The sequence below is a fragment of the Diorhabda sublineata genome, chromosome 1 (genome assembly GCF_026230105.1).
Source record: "Diorhabda sublineata isolate icDioSubl1.1 chromosome 1, icDioSubl1.1, whole genome shotgun sequence".
Classification (NCBI taxonomy): Eukaryota; Metazoa; Arthropoda; class Insecta; order Coleoptera; family Chrysomelidae; genus Diorhabda; species Diorhabda sublineata.
Window position 1 is genome coordinate 29,319,400 of NC_079474.1, and position 19,525 is coordinate 29,338,924.

The window sequence follows — 19,525 nt, forward strand, 5'->3', positions numbered from 1 at the left end:
AATAGCGTGGCAATTATGGTCCACCGTCGTAAAATAAAAATAATTCGATCTAGTGGTACGCGTACGCCGTTCAAACCAAGCATTATTGTAAGTTAAAAATTTATATATTTTGTTTTAAATAGTTAACCACGATCATATATTTTATCACATTAATCAATAAACTAAGCTTTACTATACTATAAGTTTACGGTAACTTCAACTTTTTAACACATTGTTATAGTAGTATAATTAAACAATATTAGTAATAACCGCAATATATATTCTATTTATTGGCATAAAAAATACATTGTTTAATTAATTACATTGAGTTGGAATATTTAAATATACATATACTTCAATAAACACATAATAAACCACAGAAACTATCTGTATGTGGTGGGATATTTCATTAAAAAAAACTAAATAAATCCATAAGAGCAATTTAGTACTAATTCCTAAATTTATCTAAGATATAAGAAATGAAACAAAACAAAAAAGTTTTTAAAAATAAAATAATTTTTGTATAAATATGATATTACAATCAATGTACGTTTTCAGTTTCTTTTAGATCAAGAACTGTCAACTAACTCATGAATATCTTTTCTTGGTCTATTTCATATATAACTTTTTAGTGCAGTAATGAATCTTTTCAGTGTATTTTCTTTTTTTATATCATGCGGTAGGTTGTTATATAATACAATCCCCAAGTACAAATAACTTCTCTGTCCATGTTCTTGCTTATAAGGGCTGCAACATACTTTTGTTTATTCTTAGTTATATAGCCATATGTAAATTAAATCTGATTAAATATTGTCTTAAATTGACGTGTAAATCATATCTTTGACGGATATCTAATACTTTAGCTTCGATGTAAAGTTTATCAGTGGGATACTTGTTATTCTTTTTCCGACGTGAATCTAAAAATTTTTGTTGCGAAAATTGTAGTGTGTTTTTGAAACACCTCTATAGCCTATGATTCTAGAATTTAAATGTGTTTCCACTAAACTACTCGTATATTCAGAAATCCGACAATTTTTTTAAAACTATATAGAATGCTCCTTAATTTTTTGTTAAGTAGTCCACATGAGTTTTCCATCGAAAGGTACGATTTAACATTATTCCCAAATATTTTGGTTTTATTGTGATAGAATTTTATATTGTTATATCAAATTTTGGAAGAGCTGTCTCGAGGCTGCCAAATGGTAGATAAACTGTTTTTTTTTAATTCACCGATAATAATTTATAGTCCAACCAAGTTTGAATTTCTACAAAATCCCTTTCAATTTTCAATTTCAAGTTGTACGAGTTTGTGTTTTTATATACGACCACAGTATCATCAGCAAAGCATTTGTCCCATTTTCTTCAATAAAAATATATTATTCATGTAAATAATGAATAACAGTGGGTCCAAGACCGTTCCTTGAGGAACTTCTCTTGTCATTTCTTTTTTTTGACCTGTTGTTTTCGATTTTCCAGAAAACTTGCAAAAAAACTATACGCTGTACCTCTTATTCCTAGGTCCTCTAAGGTTTCTAGTAAAATGGAATGATTGACGGTGTCGAAAGACTTTGCCAAATCAAGAAATATACCTATTACTAGTTTATCTTTATCTACGCATTCGTAAATAGTGTTTGTAAATAAGTATATTGCATCTTTAGATGACTTATGATTTCTGAATCCACATTGAGAATATTAAAGTAAATTATGTTTTTCCAAGTATTTGTTAACTCTAATTTTCACGATCTTTTCTAATACTTTAGCTAAACTTGTTATCAGTGCGGTAATTTGCCACATCATTTCTGTCTTCAAATTTAAAAATAGGGTCCTTGCAGTGGGTATTTAACATATTTAAAAATGTATTTATCATTTTAGGTTGAATTGTATTATATTATAACTTAAAATATTATAATATAAAATGATGATCATTTGAATAATAACACGTGACAAAAAACCTGTTTCTATTGGTCATTGCGGTTGTAACGTAGAAAGTAAGTAAATACTAAAACTTGATCGCAGCGTGTCGCCTTTCAAATGCCATTCTGGTGTTACAACACAATTTTTTTGGAATGCTTTTTTTGGAAATTGCCCTATTTCTAGTGCACTGTTAATTATTACAGTGAGTGGATAACTTATATAATCTATAATAATGTTTAACGTTTCAGCACTGATATTATCATACCCAGGGTCTTTTTTTGGGTTTCAAGTCATTATTAATTATTTATTTTACCTCACTCTAGTAGCTTGATACAAATATAACGAGTGGAAACTAACAATCTTCTTTTCTTTATAAATACGTGGTCTATTAATAGTATGGACTAAATTTTAGCCCACATCAATAAAATACATATTGAATATATAGGCCATTTGCTCAATAGATTATTTGGTTATTGTCTTTGATACTTTGAATCTTCTTTATTTTTGGTTTCAATACAACTTCATTGAGTAGTTTCCATAACTTTATCGACGAATTTTTTCCACTTTTCACCTTCTTATTGTAATATTTTTTTTACTTTCTTTATCAATCTTTCTATTTCATTTTTACAGTCCGATTTTTTATTTTTTTTTTCCATTTTGTTGTTGTTGATCTTCTTTCAATTATTTTTTCTGTTAACAGTTTTCATCAATGAGGAAGTTATCCATACTTTTATTTTTTTTAATTATGTGTTACCTTTGAGTAAATAATAGATTGTTGTACTGCTTTCTGTATAATATTCATTAATTTGTTTGTTTTATTATAGTTCCAGAAGGATGTCACTCAATGGGACGCACTGTATACTGTTTAATAATTTTTGGTTATCAATTTATTCTTTATATTGAATATTAAAGTTGGTATAATGTCTTCATTTTTTCTCCAAGAACGAATGATAATGTCGAATGATGGTCAGTAATAGATGTGGCGATATCTGTTGAAAAAGCTGTGATAACATTCCAAGACGGATTTCATTGTTGTATCGAGCCAGAATATCTCCTCTGTATAGCATTGTTGAATAAAGCAACAAAGCAACAAAACGTATCCCTTTAATTTGTAATTAAAATTAACATCACCTGCAAATTTAAAGTTACGCAAATGCAGCTATTACAAACATGCTAGATGTTTCCTTGAAAGTCTATAATAGTTATCTTAATTAATTCAATATAACTTTGAGCATACACACTCTGCAATCAATTTTATAACTAACATTCGCTCATCTATTTCATCAACTTCGGATTTGATGAATTGTCGAGATACCGCTTGCATTTTGCTACACTACAATGCAAATAAGTTAATCATCATTTCATTAAATTAAAAACATTAATCTCAATATCTATTCCAAATATTCCTTCACAATGTTGGACTTTGAAGGTACATTCAATTAATTTAACAACTTTGAGCGGAAGCCATTTAGTAATTGTATGAATATTTACTTTCACGGGATAACTCGCATGGATGTTTACGAAATGACATATCAACAACATTGCAACAACCTTCAGAAGTTTGATTTAAGGCATTATCCGACGCTTCAATTACACCTAATCTTCAAAGATCAGGGAAAAACTAACTATATCATTACTAAGTTTTATTCTTCTACTGTGGTAACGGTTGTGGAAAATCTCTATCTAGTCGTAGTCTTGGACCACATAAAAAGCTTAAAAAAGTAAACCATAGTTAATAGCAGTGGTGATTCAGAAACTGTTTACGAAGACCTGTGGCTCTCAACTTCTTCTGGTGAATCTTCTTTTGAACTTCCAGTCGATGAACTTCAGCTTAAAAACACTGACACTTCAAGCTATTAAAGTTTTCCAGTTATATCCAAAGTTATTTGTGGATGCAGTACCTTAAGTGCAATCTTTGGGCTCATAACGAGTCATATGGAGATAATTGGTAAACTCTATACTTAGACTATTGTTGATACGAGAAATCGATTTATCATATCTATTTTATGCGGAAACATTTACTTCCGGAGATACCGGAAGTGACCATTATCTCAGGAAGGCTAACAGATATCGAACCATCTAACTTTGTTAGATAGATATATCTGTCTGTGAATAGTCATGATGATTGACGCATGCGCAGAATTGTTTTTTGAAAAAAGTATGAAAATGCATAATTTTTATCAAAAAACCTAACCTAACCTAACCTTACAACAATTACTAAATTTTCATTTTATCTATTGATTTTTCGTGGAAATAATTGTTTTGCAAACTTTTTCATCGGCAACTCTTCTGTACATGCGTCAATCATCATGACTTCTCACACACAGATAGATCTTGATGAGAACTGTCGAACAAAGTTATCCATGGCTCGATATCTATTATATAAATCGATTTCTCGTAATAGTCTATGTATAAGAGTTTCATGATTATCGTTGTAGGGTGGCTAATCATACTTGTGCCGATAATTACTCTTTACTCAGTATTCTTCTTCATTTTTTATTCTTTTATAATTTAACAAAAAGAAAGTCTTTGTTCTATCACCAACTGCTATTCATTGAGTTAAAATAATACTTTTTAATTTGACTTTCCAGAAAATAAAACTGTGATTATATCTGCGACTAGTATTGTAATTTAATGGTAGTTACGACTGATTTATTGTGAGAAAAAAACATCTTCAAACGATATTGATTTTTTAAATATACATATTTCTCTGAATTATTATAAGGAGTTCACTGTGGGGAATATATTACCTACACTTTTTGTTCACAAATGATAGTTTTTAAAACCAATCTCCATAATACATGCATTTTAATATTTACAAGCTATTAGGCACGGTTTTATAATGTTACATAATTATGTATATTATACTAATCTTAAGTATGGGTGTATTTTTGAGAAATACTAATAATTCATTGGAAAATAAAGTAGAGATCAATATTACCATTTCGAAGGAGTAGTAAGTCTCTTTCACAAAAAATAGACCGCTTTAACTCTTTGATATCTTTATTTTTTTTTGTTGTAGAGCACATCTACTATATTATTAGAAATTATTTGTGTACATCACTTAATCTTGGTCGTATCCATTAAAAGAATAGTACAAGATATAATAATCGCTAAAACTATCACCCTTAATTCATATATTCAAAGAAGAAATATAACAAAAGTAGATTTATAGTATTTAATATATATATATATATATATATATATATATATATATATATATATATATATATTTCATCAGATAAGTTTAAGCTGCCATATACGTGCTGTACTTTTATACTTTTAATTCTTATTTCAGTTATTTTGGAGATGTATTAAGATATTTTGTTTTGCTCTTTGCTTTGATTTAATTAAAATGAAAAGTATTGATTTGTTTCATATAATCGACCCTTTCAATAATACACATCACATCATAAATAAATAGCGCATTTATAGAAAAGAAAAAGTATTATATCTAAATATTTGGATTTATGAATTCGTACTCGAGCTCAATGTTCGAATATTGCGTAATTCGCGCCTTTATTATTTTTCTAAGCTAAGACAGAAGGTGACATCACTCATACATAAACAGTTAATCTCTGACTCTCTATGAATTAGAACGAACTCTCTATATAAATTTTCTCAAAATGTACGGGTTGTCTTCTATTATCGAGTCAATTAATTATAAAAGCCAAGTACAAGCACTATGATTAACGATGTTTCTCTACTTATGCGTTAAAGATAAAAAACAACTAACATGTCGCACTAAATTACATGAAACTATATGAAGGCATTCATAATGGAAAATATTAGGGGATTAAAAGAGGAGTAGAATGAAATTAAGTATATAAAATTTCATAAATAATTGTTAGGCAAATATGACCACTCATAACGCTCAAGAATAATCTTTTAAGGCCCATATATATGAGATCTGTTCGCTATATCATTTGATGAAAATTACCGGCTGATGTCAATGTCATTTGCCAAATGTCACCAAAAACTAACATCAGTTTTGACAAATTGACAAACATGGACGAGTGCAATGGCAATTTTTTATAAATTAAAAGAAATAAATTCAGTAAAAAGAAAAGTAAAAGTTAGTTCAATTCCTTTGTTAGTGCTCCCAACGTTAGAATGTCGTTTGATACAAGTGAAGAGATGGACATTCAACAAGAGCTTGAAAATATTGATAATGTTATAAGCTTAACTAGAGCAAATATTGATGCCTTAAATGCAAAATTTGCCGGCTTTCAACATCCACCAACAATGTATATTAAAGAATATGAAGAGTTAACGTCAAAACTACACGAGCTTGAATCTAAACAATTGAGACTGATGGAACAGCTCAGTAAAGAAAATTCAGACAATTTAAGTGAGCGATACGAACCGCAGTATGAGACGGTCAAACCACAGTATGAAACACTTAGGCCTAAATTTTTGCGAGCGTACTTACCCAATCAGCAACGAACTAGTGTTCAAGTGCGTGAGGGTCTTAGTTTAAGAGAGGCTTTGTCTAAAGCCATGAAATTAAGAAATTTAGTTTGTGAAACGTGTCGTGTGTATTCTGGTTGTGGTTATTCTGATGAAGCTATAAATTGGGATACTGATATCAGTACTTTAAACTGTGATGAAATTACAGTTAAAATTTTAGATAAATTTCCTATTCCTACTAGTATTTCACATAATTTTGTTAGAAAGACTTTTTTTACATTAGCTTTTTGTGAATGCTGTAGGAGACTATTATTTCAAGGTTTTTATTGTCGGACTTGTGGCTATAAGTTTCATCAGAGATGTGCAGCTAGAGTGCCCCTTCTATGTCATCAGGTAAAGTTACAAACATATGAAGTCAATTTCCAGCTCATACAAATTAAAGTTCTTTAAGCTCTATTGAGATATTAAAAGATATAAGAATATCCCTAGAGGACCTGCTTAGTCAAAAATATTTCCTGCTAAAAATGATGTCCATCAAGTTCACAAACTACTTTAAGAACACAATAGAATTAAACGAGACCTCTTATCTCTTCACCATAATGGACAATAAACAATAATTGCATCAATCAATAATACATGACAAAGTACTGATCATACAAACATTGAGAGATATGCTTAATAAATATCCAATACCATAATAAATATATACAGATGACTCAACTTCATAAGAAGTTGGAGCAGCTGTGATTGACTCTATAAAAGTATATGATATATCTGAAGTGAGGTGTTGATTCAGCTGAATTAGGTATATGTTGTTTATCACATATTTTACCATAATCTTATTGTTAGGAGATGAAATGAATTCTGTTGAAGTGTCATGTAAGAGAAGCTACTTATATAATCCCTTGACCACTGTTTAAACAAAAAATAAGTGATCTATAGCATCACAGAAATCTCTTATCTTAGATTAATTCATACCAAATAAGCACATTTGTATTTGATTAACATTACTGAATAAACAGATTGTTCCTTTAGTAATCCGCAAACTTTTCAATGCTGTCTCAAAATTGAATGAACTTAGATATAAGTAACACCAAACTTCATTAGTTGCTGCCTAGAATAATTCTGAGGTAGAGAGGGCAAACCTTTGGAGACAAAAGTTTATTCTCTGTTCCTGTCCTCTGTGTACATTTTGCTTTGAAGAGATAGCTGTTGCAAACTATATCGGCATTCATTTCTTTATTATTTGACCCAAATATTCCAGTTTTCTTTTTTAGATATTATTGATGTCACATATCTTATTGTTGAGCCTTTTTAGTACTTTCAAATTGATAACCCTGTATGTCCATGATATTCTTAATATACTTATATAAAACAACATATTGAAAACTTTTTGTTGTAGAAGTATTTTTGTTGCTATTGGTAGATCACTGCTTTTATAAACATTTGTTTAGATGAAGGTTACTCTAGCCTTCTCAATGTAAATTTTTGTTTCCTCAGAATGATCCCATTGATCAATTTATTTTTTTACTCCTTTTATTTGTTGTTTGTTTACTTGTTGTTTAATTACCATAATCTGGTTATAAGAAATATGAGTTATCATGAATTTCTTAAAATAATAGACCAACATTAACTTAACTATCCCATCTGGGAGTCGTGGCAAAAATTGGATGGTAAATATCATCATGTAATTTAATTCTAATTATTCATTTGGGTAGTTATCGAACAATATTACTAGTATTAAGTGCATTAGAATAAAATATTTAATAAGATTAATTTTCAAATACTACATTGATAATATCATTTAATATTAACAACATTTAATAAAATTCTTCTTATCAAACTTTTTATTCTGTAAAATTATAAATAAAGTCATCAAAGCTACGACCCATATAGTTTCTGAAGTAGATTTTCATCACTTTTTTAAAAATGTTCTCTTAGCACTAGCTGTAGTCACCGGAATCACTACAAACAACATAAATGATTATTTTTATTAATTAATACAATTCTTTAGTTAAGGTAATTGCACCAGTTATTCACAATATTCCAATAATTGCCACCTAAAGGTTAATCTTCACCAAATAATCTAATTCCATGTTTCCGAGCCATTTTCAATACAAAAACACAATAAATATTATATTTCATAACACTATACCAGCTATGAAACAAATCAGCTGATCATTTCAAAATGTGAAAAGTTTTGTTATATGAAAATTTGAGAGTTTAGTTAAGGTAATTGAATCTAATATTTTTATTTATTCATAATGTAATCATGTTTAATTTATTCCATATTGTCAGGGTACAGTTTAAGTATGAATCAAAGAATTTTTTATGCATTTATATCAGTAAAACATGATCTGAAGTTGGTGTGAGTGTCAATGACCAGATCAAGTGATTATTACCATGTATCAATTATTGACAAAGGAGGAAGAGTAGGCATATTACTGTTTAGACTATAATAAAAAAATTCGAGTATTCAATAAAATAAATTACCTACATATGATGATTATGTTGTAAATCATTTCTTCCAAAAGTACTAAAAATATAGTTTTGCTCTTTTAGAAGAGATGGTTAAACTACCCCCATTTTGATTTGTGAATGTACGGGTTGTGTTTGCTCCCTTTAAATGATAGATATGATTTAATTGAATATCCGCCTTAAAACTCTCCTCTTCACAAATAAAAGGGACGTGACTGCATGCATGAATTTTCTATAGAGGCAGTATCATAGAAACTGGTATATTTTCAAAGTAACAATTTTGCTGATCTAATATCGTTAGTTTTAACATTCCTGTATCTTTAAAGAGAACTTTTCAAAATGTAGGTTCGTATGACAGATGCTTACTACAGAGCATTGTTAGCACTACCAGCAGAATCAAGTCCAGCAGGTATCCTCCATGCGGGTCAGGCTGAGTTAGAACTACCATCAAAACAAGAAAGGCATTCTGGCACATTAGGACATCACGATAGATCTAATTCAGCTCCAAATGTTTGTTTAAATAATGTTAAAGCTTCTGGTGATGAGTATCCCAAGACGTTACCAATTTGTAGGTAAATAAAACTACTTCATTAATGTAACACTTAATGTACTGATTTAGAGAAAATATTTAATAGAAGTAATATAAAGTTACTGTATTATATGAAACCATTATTAAATTCTCAATTGAAAATAGTCTGAGCTTGCTAGAGACTGAATTAATAGATATTCCAGCTTTTTCTGTTATATTGAATTAAACATATTTTTTAAAACTTAAGAGGACTTGAAGGAGACTGTGCACCACATTGTAGAAGTACCCAGGCATCTCCTACAGGTTCCCTTCAACCCCGTCGACAGCGTGCCAAATCGGCAGATGAAAGCAAACCTCTTCTCGCTCCTCGTGAAAGTATTGAAGACTGGGAAATACCAGCAGATGAGATTCTAGTAGGTTCTAGAGTTGGATCAGGATCTTTCGGTACCGTTTATAAAGCCCATTGGCATGGACCTGTGGCGGTAAGTGGTGCTTAAAACCCATGATATATAGAGAATAACTTAACAAACATTTGGAAATTCAGCTTGATAATGTTTCAATTTTTGTAGGTGAAAACACTGAATGTAAAAATTCCAACAATAGGCCAACTACAAGCATTCAAGAATGAAGTAGCAGTTTTGAGAAAAACTCGACATGTCAACATTCTTCTTTTCATGGGTTGTGTTAGTAAACCACAGTTAGCAATTGTAACACAATGGTGTGAAGGCTCTAGTTTGTATAAGCATCTACACGTTTTAGAAACAAAGTTCCAACTATTCACATTAATAGAAATAGGTACTCATCAATGTAATTATATAATTATTTTAAATAGATATAACTTTATTATTACTCACAGGTAGACAAACAGCACAAGGTATGGACTATCTACATGCCAAGAATATTATTCACAGAGATCTAAAATCGAACAATATATTTCTACATGATGATCTAACAGTGAAGATAGGGGACTTTGGTTTAGCTACAGCCAAAATTAGATGGCGAGTATCTTAAAAATATTTTAAAGACATTTTTAATTGCCAAAATATTTTTGATTGTTGGTAAATTATATCTCTCAATTATTTATATTGTTCACAAAATTATTTCCATCAGAAACTACTGCTACTTCTGAAAATTTGTTGTACACAGAAATTTTCTAAGGAGTCGTTACAGTTTTTGAACGAAGACTATAGGTCTCTAATATAGAAACGTTGCATATAAATGTCTCACCACTTGATTAATTTGACATAATCACGAGAAAAATATAAAAATTTAATTTAAAATCCGATGTATGGCACTAATGGACATGATTGAATAATGCTAATTTTTTTGTAAAATAAACGTTCCTACATTTTAGATTCGGTGTTTGAATTAAAACAGTATATAAATTAAACATTTCTTGAGTGTAATTGTCAAGGAGAATATATGAAACTAAGTAAAGCAATTGCTCTTTTTATTTATCTTCTTTAAATCTATAAACTTGAGTCCACAATAGTACAGGGTCGAAACATGAATCTCCCACGTGAAGTTGTGATTTCATCCAAAACATACACTTGGCCTTGACCTTGAAATGGCGATAGTTGCTTTGAAAATACCACTGTATTAAAAAGTTCCATAAGTGGCATGGCAGCCACTTCTTCCTTGTTTGGATTGTTAATATCAGAAACATTAATTGTGTCAACATCTTTTCCATCCAACCATACAGCATCCTCGTCATCATCCACACAAAGAGGTTTTCTGGCAAGTCTAGCAGCAATTCTTTAATGAGATAGGTTAAATATTCTTGTTGCCTCTTATCTAATTGCTTGTGTTGATTAGTGACTTTGTATGATGCAAAATATAGTGATTGCTAGGCGCAATTTGTTTGACGGCATTTATCAAATGGGTGACTAGACGGTAGGCACGTAACTAATTTAGGACCACCCCCACCCTCTTGTCACACTTCGTCGACCTCCTCCCACCCTCTTTACGTATGACGAAATTTGTGGATGCCCCCTAATCACCATAGAAATTATCCTTTTTCTTGCAATTTATAAATAATTAATTCAAAATTTCCAGCCTTATCTAATAGGTTTACAGATAAAAAAAATTATTTGTGTGTTTTTAGCATTTTTCAGTAAAAGTATATTCATAGACCATATTTCCGTTAGGTCTGGTTCACATCAATTTCGTCAACCTACAGGATCCATCTTGTGGATGGCACCAGAAGTAATACGTATGCAAGAAGACAATCCATACAGCTTTCAATCTGACGTATACGCTTTCGGCATCGTGATGTTTGAAATGTTGGCGGGACAGTTACCATATTCGCACGTCAATAACAAAGACCAGATACTCTTTATGGTCGGTAGAGGGTATCTTAAGGCCGATCTCACAAAACTAAGGTGAGCGGAAGACGCATATTTTCTTATCGAAACAAAACTAATTTTGAACTCTTTTGTATATATATATATATATATATATATATATATATGTATTTTTTTTTAAATATAGATCCGATACTCCAAAGGCGCTGAGACGACTTACTGAAGACTGCATAAAATTCAACAGAGATGAACGTCCATTATTTCGACAAATACATGCGTCGTTGGAGGGATTATTAAGGAATCATCCAAAAATTAGTCGATCAACATCCGAACCTAACATGAATCGAACGCATCTCCAATCAGATGATTTCATGTATACATGCTCGAGTCCTAAAACACCCGTACACTTCGGTGCGGGAAGTTTTCTATTCTATTCTAGTGGTACTGGTAACATTTGAATTTTTGGGTGTCTTATTGATTCTGGTGTATGTGAGTCGATTTTATTGAAGCAGAGTTCCGACGTCCTAATTATTTTGAATCTGTTGTTGACTGAGAGATGGCAGCGGTACTGTTTGATTTATTTTCAAAATATTTTGTTATAATTAATTTGTTATTCTGTATTCATGAATTTGATTAACATTTATCTATTAAAAAACACTGTTGAGTATATTATATATACAATAACAAAAACTTTGTTTGTAAAAAACTATATCTAAAATAATACCGATGCTATCTCTACTTTATATTGTTGTTTTTAAACGGATATGTCCAAGTGCACTGGTTAGTCTGAAAAATGTTGAATTTTTTCCCGTTAATGACTATTCTAAATTCATTGGATAGTTTAGACGATAATTTTTTTTGGGTAGAGTGAAATGTTGGTATGAATGAAAAACATTTTTACTTTGTTTAACGTAGAATTCGTAAACTTGACTTACGGTTTGCTGTTAAAAAATTAAAAACATTGAAATGCATAAAACCATTCATAGTTTGACGTTTGATGTCGTAGTTTAGTAACGGAGACATACCCCCGCTACTAAGGCATTAAAGGTCAAGCCGGGGACTAGGGTCAATGACGGGTCAAGGTCAAACTGAGTTGAACGACCAATCAAGATCAAGGACCACTCCGCATTCACATACCCCAAACCACTATGGCATCAAAGGTCAAACTTGACAAGTCGTTGAACTGGGATTGACGTTGATCGGTCCTTTTCCTTGATTGATAGTTGGCCCCGGCTTAACATTGATTGGTCGTTAATGCCATAGTGATAAGTGGTATGTGAGTGCGGAGGGGGAGGTGTCACAGAATCCCCATTTCTCCCCTACTCAGTTTACCGATCGGTCTGCCATTGTTGATTTTCAGTATAAACGAATTTTATCTTTTCCTGACGGCTGTTCGTAGATATAAAAAAGAGCCAATTACAACTGTTCACGTTTGTCATGTTTGTTCCAATAATAAACTTCATTATTTTTCATAATATCGTCCATGAATAGCGGATTACAAATAAAAACACAATAATATCACAACAAAAAGCAATATACATGTCAAAAAGGATTAGAAAACGGCAAATGTCACCCGCAAACGAAAAGTCAAGTTTATGAATCGGCCTTAACAGTATAAACATTCTATTTGTGAAAAACCCAGTTTGTTATTCAACTTTTATGTATTTAATTTTTTGTGTCATATATGATCATCCAATTTACTCAGTCTATTATATATTTTCCGATTAATTTTCTTTATTATGTAGTATAAAGTCAGTCCTAAAACGTTCGAAATGTTTTCTTCATTACTTTTGGTATAGGCTACAAATCAACTCGGATACAGAAATCCTATAAACAACTGATTAATTATTCTACAGTTTTTAAATTGAAAGGTTAAATTTTCAAGCAAGTACATTTTCCTAAAAACCCATTAATAAACTAATATTTCATTCTCTATTGTTGTCCAAAGCTTGTATTACATATTGGGTGCAATAGAATTTACAAAAAAAACAAGATCCAACTTTCATCATCATTATATACGTGATTTTGACAAAATTATCATCCTTATCCTGTATCTTTCTATACCAAGTGGATTCTAACAAGAGTATTTACAAATTTATTGTGTATTGAGCTATTGACAACACTGCAATCCATTTTCTCACTTTTGTACAAACTAAAAGAGTATTCTCCTGTTTACCTCCAATAGGAAACACTTACTAGTGCCAGTGACAATGAGAGACTTGTCAGCATATTTTAATACATGTGCTAGAAAGCCAGCTGGTAGATGAAAGAACATAACCGTCATCATAAATCAAAAGTTTCTAGAATTCCAAGGTAGTGTAGTTTCTATCAACCTTGTCCTCGCGACGATTCTACTTAGTTCATATCAGCTTTTTATGACCTTCGGGGTTAATATCCACCATAGTAGGTGAAATTGTTGAATTTCATTAACTGAAAGTTTGTTTTTTATTTACAAATACATATTTTGCTTTGTTCAACGTTTTTAGAAAATGTTCAGTCAGCTTCTTCCTCAATATTTATTGTAACGTTTTTTGTATTTATTTACACTCTTTCTATTCGTGTGGTAAATTAATAAACACTGTCTTATACGTTCTTAATTTATTTACACACTATATACTACACTCAACTAAACAATAGAATTCTACCAAGTTCTAGAACAAAAAGAAACACAATAAATAAATATACTTTCCTAGAAATTATTTAGAAGAAATACTTCTATAATAAAAAGTTCATTTATAAAAAACAGATCAAAGGCACCGTGCGAATTCGCCGAATTTTGGAATTCTATTGTAGCTGGATAGGGCCGGCCTAAAGACCCATTTCGCAAGCTTGTCCGAACATTATGAAAAATGGAATGTGCAAGCGAATGTAGTTAGGGGGTAATTTTTTCAGACACTCTTGAGTTAGTAAAAAAAATTCATGAGGGATACTCAATGGTGATAATGGTTATAATGGTGATAAATCTCTCACTAGTATCTTCTCCTTGAACTGTTTGAAATTAAAGAATGTGGGAAAATGGATTGCGCTTTGATGATATCCTGGTATAGAATTAATGAAATAATATCAATTAAAAATCCAACACAATTTTTAGTTATTCAAAAAGAACCATAAGTTTTTATATTACGCTATTGAAAAAAATACCTGATTTATATTTTTGTGTATCACTTTATACTTTGGACATCCAACAATAAAAAATTGTTTTCTAAACATTTTTATATTATTGAACTGTTTACGTTTTCTTTAAACTATAGTTGCTTATCGGAACATAACATTTTGAACATAAATGATGTAGAAAAAAGATCTCAGAATGCCTCTTTTATACTTCTGATATTGTTTTTACAATAAAGATATTTGTGATTGTAAATTAACTAATAGTTCCAATACAATGTTGTCATGTTTTCCTCGCTGATTTAGACCACTTTATCGACTACAGAATAATAGACAGGGTGTCTAGCCATCGGGAAATCGGGAAATAGCGGGAAGTTTTTGGCAGCGGGAAAACAACGGGATTTTTTTCGAGAATGGGAATTTTCGGAGAAATACACAGAAAGTTGTAGTTTCAATACATAATTTGCTTCCTGCTAGCAAAATTGATATAGGATTTTCAACTAAGAGCGCATTGAAGAATGCTAAAATCAAGCCCTCTAGTGATTGTAAGAATTGTTTCGTTAAAATTATTAAAAAAATTCAAGAACGATCACCTCTATTGTATAAACTTACAAAGTACATAACTTGTGTGAATCCAAATTTAATCGCACATCAATCCAACGTAGCTCTACAGCGACTTGACTCTTGCTTGGCTGTTCTGGTTGACACGAACAAGTTGATTTCTGGCTCGACGGCTGACAAAATAAAAAAAGAGTATCGAGATATTCTACAATTTTCTAACACCATTCAATCCATGAAGATATATAATCGAAGTGTAAAAAGGCTTGATAAATTTTGGATAGAATTGATAGAAGATTCCGGTTTGACCTGCCCGAACTTGACTAATTTTCTAGAAATAATTTTCATTTTATCTCATGGAAATGCAGCAGTTGAGCGCGGATTTTCCGTAAACAAAGAGGCAATCGTTGTAAATCAGGCGGAAAACAGTCTAGTTGCCTTGCGCATCATTTATGATGCAGTTACTGCGGCAGGGGGCATCAAACACGTATCTATCACATCTAAAATGATGTTGAACATGCGAATGGCGCATAGTAGATATGTGGAGTTCTGTCAGAATAAAAAAAATGAAGATGCACAAAAACAAAAGGAGTCTAATGAAAGAAAAAGAAAAGCAGGAGAAGTTAAAGAATTGAAAGCAAAACGAAAGAACTTATTAGAACAAACATCAGCTTTAAATGACCAAATCAAAAATTTAGAAAAGAATAAATAAATGAACCTATTGTGATTCGCTATTAATATAAGTAGTCATTAATTCAATAATATATTTCATTTATATTTTGTTATGAGTAACTAATATGTATCATTCTTTATGAAAAAACAATAAAAAAGCGATAATTATTTTTTTTTGTATTGATTGCTATTGTTTATTGAATATTACTAAAAATTGGTTTACTAATATCGGGAAAATTAGAAAAAGTTGTCGGGAAAACTGCGGGAATTTAGATGCACGTCAGGTCTAGACACCCTGAATAGATATTTAATATTTGTTGAGGTTATGTAATTGATAGTATTTATTGTTTTTCTGTGTATAAACTAAGTGTGTAAATATTTTAATTTTAATTCTACAAATACTAAAAGTTATTTCCTTTTGTCAGTGCTCATGAACATTTTGCTGTTATTTTCCCTTTCACATAACATCAATTTTTCTTTTACATAAGATAGTCACCTGTTATCATTTGAAAATGAATTCTTGTCACAAGCTGGCACAAGGGAATTTGGTGTTTTATCATTTAATTTGTCAGTTCATCTCAAATGTTTTTTAATCTTAACATTGAATAAAATTATTGGCCACAGAGCTACATTAAGCTCTCGAAATGACTTTCATGTATGGAATTCTTGGAAATCAAAACAAGAAAGAAACCACGACCGTTCAAGTCTAAGATCGTTCGATTAAATGTCTTTGCTCCTTGAATGAATTTTGAACTACTGTTTGGTTGCTACGATACGACGAGGTAACACATTCTTTTTGTCAAAAAATGGTATAAGAAAAGCATATGTCATATTTTTATTGTTAGTTCATCTATAATGTATTTTTCAGTTTGACAGAGACCTACATTTATCTCGGAAAATTACTTTTATTCCGGAAAAATAGAGGACAAAAAAGAAACCATGACCGAAAATCACCCTTTCGATTTTGTAATCATCGTCCGGTGAAATATCTGTGCTTCTTTAATGAATTGTAATAATTTTCAACTGCTGTTTGGGAGCTACGATACGACAAGGCTCTGATTTGGCTCCTGTCAACATCAACAACCACCATATCATTTCTCCTGATTAAGTTTCGTCCGACTGTTACGATAAATGGTTTGTTATTTTGAAATAAACCATTTAACGCTCTGAATTTCTTTACATTTGATAAGGTTTTTCTGTCAATTATTCTAGTCTTTTTCGTTAAAATGTGTAGTGTGAAACTAGTCTTTTTTCATTCTCTAGATGTTCAAGCGCACTACCTCACTATTATTTCACTAAGGTTTAAACCCATTTCTATAAGTTTCACATAATAAATCAAATTTATGTAAGAAAATAGTACCATGAGTATATTTGTTGAGTATTATTTATTTTCATTAATATTAATATTTTTATGTGTTAAACATAACCTCAACACAATTATAGGTTTTTCAATGATTGATGAATGCAAGAGGAAATTATAGCTCACCATACACTATTGTTGGGGAAATCATTTTAAATTAACTCTTACCTGTGTTACATAAACGGTTTATATATTTACTTGAAGCTATTTTAACGGGAAAGACTGCAGTTGAACAAGAGGTATTACGTTTATTGGAAACATTTTAATCTCACATGGAAAGACCATTTAAGTAATATATTTTCAGCTGGTCTAGAGTGAAATGATTTATTATATACACGTAAAATGACTAATAGTACGACATTAGTTTATGGCGGGCATTTACACGAATATAGTCATCGTTTGGATCATTGAAAAGACTATAATATATACTACATGTTGATTTTACTAAAACCATATTCAAGTGATTGTTTGGTAATTTAAGTATAATAGTGTGTGTCTGTTTTGCCTGAATGCTATTGTATGTGTGAAAACATAAAGCCTCTAAGTTATTCTATTGAATATACATTTGAATTATACAACTATTGTTTTGTTTTTATAAATAAAATGTTACTAAAATTACACTGTTTTATTTTGTTTCCCTTTCTAATAAATCTAGTAGTGCTGTATCAGATGTGCTGTATTTTTTTTGTTTCTAAATATTGCTATAAGGAATCTGTAAAATTTCTATTAATGTTGAAAATATCTTTTTCGTAGACAAAGAAAGTTGCTGTATTGTTAGCTCTGCCAATGATTTCTCTACTCCCTTATATCACCAATCACTGCACTGTGGATAGAGATTCTCTCTACGTAGCAGAATCTGCACCAGGGGCTACCACCTTATTAAAGATGCGGGGCCCCCTAACTACAAACTCTGTCAATAACACTCGATACGGTAGCAAAGAAAGTTTACGAGTTACAAAAATATTTTATAAATGTATTAGGGGTATAATGGAGGGAGAATTTTAAATTGATAACAAGCACAAACCCCCTTATTTGACAACAAACCAAAGACTAAAAGAAAAATACAAACATAACAAAGTTATTTCTTCAAAGAAAAAAATAATGTTTCACAAATCAATTTGTCACTGCATCTGTAAATAGTGTGTTTAAATAAAATGTTTCTTTATATCTTTCATAGTCAATTGCCATGTTCAGTATAATAAACTGTTCTAAAAAATAAAAGACAAAGTGTTGTTTTAATGGTTTTTTTAAAATATTTCAGACCCAGAATTGTACTTCAAAGTCATAGACATATTAATTTCTAAAACTAAACAAAGATTTCAGAGCCTTCATGAGAAACTCTTGTCTTAATCAAGTGAAATGATAAATATATATAACTGCAACATCTAAAAAAAGTTTTTCTGGATTAAAAATTATTTAAAACCTCTATGGGACAGGTACCTGTTTCAGATTTATCCCTATTATTTATAGAGGTCAAACTGAAACAACTGAAGTAATCTCCTGTGGATGATTTAATTAATAAATTTGAAAACAGTGCGTATTTAATTTGTTTTGCTAGAAGCATTTATTGTAAGGAGTAAGTTTTTTACATTTGTACAAAGTTACGTTTCAGTACAATTAATAAACTATATAAAATCACCATATCAAAATTTGTTATAGTATTAAAAACCGATATTTACATTGGTTCGTGATTCTTTATTAAATCTTGAATTTGCAAGATATACATGCATTCTCTAAAAGTGGGTTTATACAAAGAATAAAAACTGAAATTCACTTATTTTACAATTCAATCACAAAGAGAACATGAACATATATTTATTTGTTACTAACTTCATGCTTATCAATGATCATAATTAAATAGCAATGGCTAGACTTATGCTCTCTATTCTAAAAAAAAAATATCAGTATTCATAGCCGAGAATTCTAATTTCTAAAGTTAGGGGATACGCTAACGTATTTCGCTTAGTGGGTTCAATATAAATCCAATGACTTTATCGTTTCACTAATTCCATTTAGTAATAGGGTTATAAAGGATTCTATGAATATGACTTGCCTAGTGATTTGAAATATTAAATAAAGTGTATTATACATAAGGAAAGGAAAGTTTTCTTGTTGTAAAACAAATTACATCGCAATGAATATTCATCAAGACAATGGATCTGAAGTCTGAAGGATTATATTCAGAAGTTGTGATACTCCTTCTAAAAAAATCTG

At 30.5% G+C, this 19,525-nt stretch overlaps 1 protein-coding gene across 1 annotated transcript; it reads left to right on the forward strand.

Annotated features, from left to right (window-relative positions):
• Nucleotides 1-5,880: 5,880 nt before the first annotated feature.
• On the forward strand, nt 5,881-17,926 carry LOC130447724 (raf homolog serine/threonine-protein kinase Raf). The gene is made up of 7 exons (XM_056784698.1): nt 5,881-6,696; nt 9,127-9,353; nt 9,558-9,792; nt 9,880-10,105; nt 10,167-10,308; nt 11,458-11,691; nt 11,801-17,926. Exons 1-7 carry the CDS (start codon nt 6,007-6,009, stop codon nt 12,069-12,071), a joined length of 2,025 nt encoding a protein of 674 aa, XP_056640676.1. The 5' UTR covers nt 5,881-6,006; the 3' UTR covers nt 12,072-17,926.
• The last annotated feature ends 1,599 nt before the right edge of the window (nt 17,927-19,525 follow it).

Bases quoted from the DNA above. Each gene is read 5' to 3' on its own strand.
- LOC130447724 (XM_056784698.1), top strand. From the start codon at position 6,007: ATGTCGTTTGATACAAGTGAAGAGATGGACATTCAACAAGAGCTTGAA. The intron at 9,354-9,557 runs GTAAATAAAACT...TTAAAACTTAAG, and splicing joins AAGACGTTACCAATTTGTAG to AGGACTTGAAGGAGACTGTG. The intron at 10,106-10,166 runs GTACTCATCAAT...TATTACTCACAG, and splicing joins ATTCACATTAATAGAAATAG to GTAGACAAACAGCACAAGGT.